General features: G+C 50.7%; 1 protein-coding gene across 1 annotated transcript in view; it reads left to right on the forward strand.

The window, feature by feature from the left end:
* The first annotated feature begins 214 nt into the window (after positions 1–214).
* The window catches only part of ANOS1 (anosmin 1), a 388,737-nt gene continuing 385,891 nt past the window's right edge, over positions 215–3,060 (forward strand). The window contains exon 1 of the mRNA XM_040460147.1: positions 215–314. Within this exon, the coding sequence (XP_040316081.1) occupies positions 215–314 (100 nt within the window). The remainder of the gene's footprint in view (positions 315–3,060) is intronic.

Below are 3,060 nucleotides of genomic sequence, written 5' to 3' on the forward strand. Positions count from 1 at the left end.
CGGTCAGAAGATTCTTTGCAGCTTCTACCGGAGCTCGTTTTCTTTTTCTCCGTGAGTCACTCCTCTCCTGTGGGAAGTTCAACATATTCCCAGGCTCCCATGTTGTGAGGAAGCCCGAGCCAGCTATATGGAGAGGCTGGAGAGAGAGAGAGAGAATGTGATGCTGGCTAGCCCCCATCCCGGTCCAGGCATTAGATATGCAAGTAAACGAGCCATGACAGCCCCCGTAAACTCTACACGGACAAGAACCAAGATCCCTTACTCGTGGCCCGTTCTGTCTCCAGCGGTTTCAGCCATCCCAGCTGCAACCCCAGGTATCACAGAACAGAAACAGACCTCTGCTTGAATTCCCCCTGACCCACAGAATCATACACATCATGCCGTGGTTGCTGTATTAAGCCACTAAATTTGGAGAAATTTGTGACACAGCAATAGCCAACCAAAGAGTTAAATGTGAGGATGTGCAGCCAGTGATTCCGCACGTGGTACTAGACTCTAGGTATCGGCTATGCGTGGGACTATTCATGGCCTTGAAAAGCTCACATTGTAGGAGTGGAACTAGATGGGAAGGGTCACAGTAATGACAGGGAATAGAGAATGGTCTGTGATATGACAGATAATTACCAATGACGGGTACATAATTTACCTAAAGGTAAGTGATGCTATATTTACAATAGAACTGACCCAGAAGAGAAGACGATGGTGAGGACGACAGGTAGAAAACATAAGAACACAAGACTGCAGTCGATGCTGCTAGTGGGAATTTGCAAAACCAAAAGTGTGTAATGTGTTTGTAATGTGTGTTACTCTGAGTGTGCTGAGAAGCAGACATCAGAGGAGGATTGCACTCTCCAGGATCTCATCAGAGGAAATGCCCATGTGAAAGGGAGTTAGGAAGCAGAGGGAGAGGCTGGGGGAGGGTTCTGGCCTCCATCAAACCTGACCCCCAATGAAGGGGATGGAGAAGGTTGGGTGGATGGCTATGAACTCTCAGGAGGTTTCAGCCGAGCCATTAGGGAGTCCTTGAGCTGAAAAGGAGTGCCATATCTCCCACAAATGGGTCCATGCCTGTGTTTCCATCATGCTGAATCATTGCTGGGGAACAGTGCCTGGGAGGCTCAGCGCAAAGGCACTGGTGGATTGTGGAGCTGAGGGTCTCGCCCCAACACGCTGCCTACAGTGGGCAGTCAGGGAGGCACATTCGTGCAGTGGGAGTTCAGGGAGGCACGTCCCTGCACTGGGTGGTCAGGGAGGCACGTCCCTGCAGTGGGAGTTCAGAGAGGCACGTCCCTGCAGTGGGTGGTCAGGGAGGCACGTCCCTGCAGTAGGTGGTCATGGGGGCACTTCTTCATGGCCATCCTATCATGATAAAGTGCTCGGCTTCTGGAGACAAAGCGGAGCCACTGGGGGAGGGGAGGAGCATTAAGTAGTGACAGAGCCAGATTTCAGCTTTAGAAAGGTCAGCCCACAGCTGTGCAGAAACTAGCTTGAAAGAATAGTCTGGAGGCTATGGAAGTCAACAGGGTGGTCATTTGCAATAATTTTGTGAAGGTATTAATCTTTCCTGTGTGTGACTGAGGTGAGTGATTCAAGAAATATGTCCAAGGCAACCTTAGGTGGCTTGTGATCAGTGGGATGAGGTCAGGGGATGAAGAGAAGGAGTGAACAACGGTGGTCCTTCACAGCTAATAACAACATAGGGGATTGTGCACTCTCGCAACAGACACCTGAAGGGGCGGGGGCAGTTGTGCCTGGGGCTGGAGACAGGACCATGTGCTTTAAGGACACGATGGGGAGGCACCCAGGAACTTGTTGAAATATGGTTTGGGGTTTAGAAGAGATGATAGGACTGGAGGTGAAGATCCGAGAGGCAGGGACAGACAGAGGAGTGACTGGAACATGGGAGCAGAGGGCATGATCCAGGGACAGCACTCCTGGAGACCTGCGACAGTCTACAGCCAGCAGGTGACAAGCCACTGAAACCCTGCCTGGGCTGCCATTTGGACTTGAAGAAGGAAGCGGCAGCGTAACCGTTGAGCAGGGAGGGGTTTTGCAAGAAGCACTACAACAGCCACACGAAAGCAGGACAGGTGGAGATGGTTGGCAACTGGGCAGAATTCACCGCATTTAGTGACTGGGAGGCCCGCAGTCGTCACCACACACAGCAAACGTTAGCTGAGCAGTTATTATGTGCAGAGGTAAATTTTGCATAAATACGAACATGTCACAAAATATGGTGTATTACTTTTTGTGTGACTTTTTCAAAGATCTTTTCCATTCGTATGCCTTTTAGTTTTTTTTTTCCCCTGCAACAGCCCTGTCTCTGGTGTTCTCATTTTCACCTCATAAATGAGGAAACGATACAGAGTCATCACGCCGTGGTCAGAGAGTGGTTTCATGGTGGAACCAAGTCTCGATGCCAGGTGCTGTGATTCCCGTGCTTCGCAAGGCGGATTGTTGCCAAGCGGCCTTGTGACCACTGATGTGTGCCCTTCCCCTTGCCCTGTGCCCCTTCAATGTAATTGGAGTTAGAGGCCCTATTCCAAGATAGCAAAAGGTTTATAATCGCACTTACGTGTCGCTTCCCTGTAACATTTAATTACTTTAAGGTGAGCCTGGTACGCACTGTCGCAGATGGGTTGGCTTCTGTCCATGTGCAGAATTATTTGTCTTAATTGTCCAAGAGTGAAAAGAGTCACCGAACTTTGAGATGCTTCCCCAGCTCTTGAATCTACACCTTCCATGAAGGGAGAAACACACAGTGAAAGTTTTTAAAATATGCCCTTTGTATCTGTTCAGCGGGAAAAACCCACAGCAGCTGGGATCATCTTGTTTGTGCAGACCCATCAGACAAGTGTGCATTTTGCTGCCCATGTGCATGTGCTGATACCCAGTCTTGCCTGCTCTTGCCTTTTCTCTGGCACGTCAGGATGTCTCTATCTTGGATGTGCTCCTGCCGTGCCCAAGTCCACTGGGCTCTTGGAGAAACTTAGCCCGAGGCACAGTTTGGGTTGTCAGGGGTTGGGGGGGGGGGGGGGGGGGGGGGGGGGGGGGGGGGGG

The sequence above is a fragment of the Herpailurus yagouaroundi genome, unplaced genomic scaffold (assembly GCF_014898765.1).
Source record: "Herpailurus yagouaroundi ecotype Mexico unplaced genomic scaffold, PumYag 248, whole genome shotgun sequence".
In the NCBI taxonomy this organism is placed as follows: Eukaryota; Metazoa; Chordata; class Mammalia; order Carnivora; family Felidae; genus Herpailurus; species Herpailurus yagouaroundi.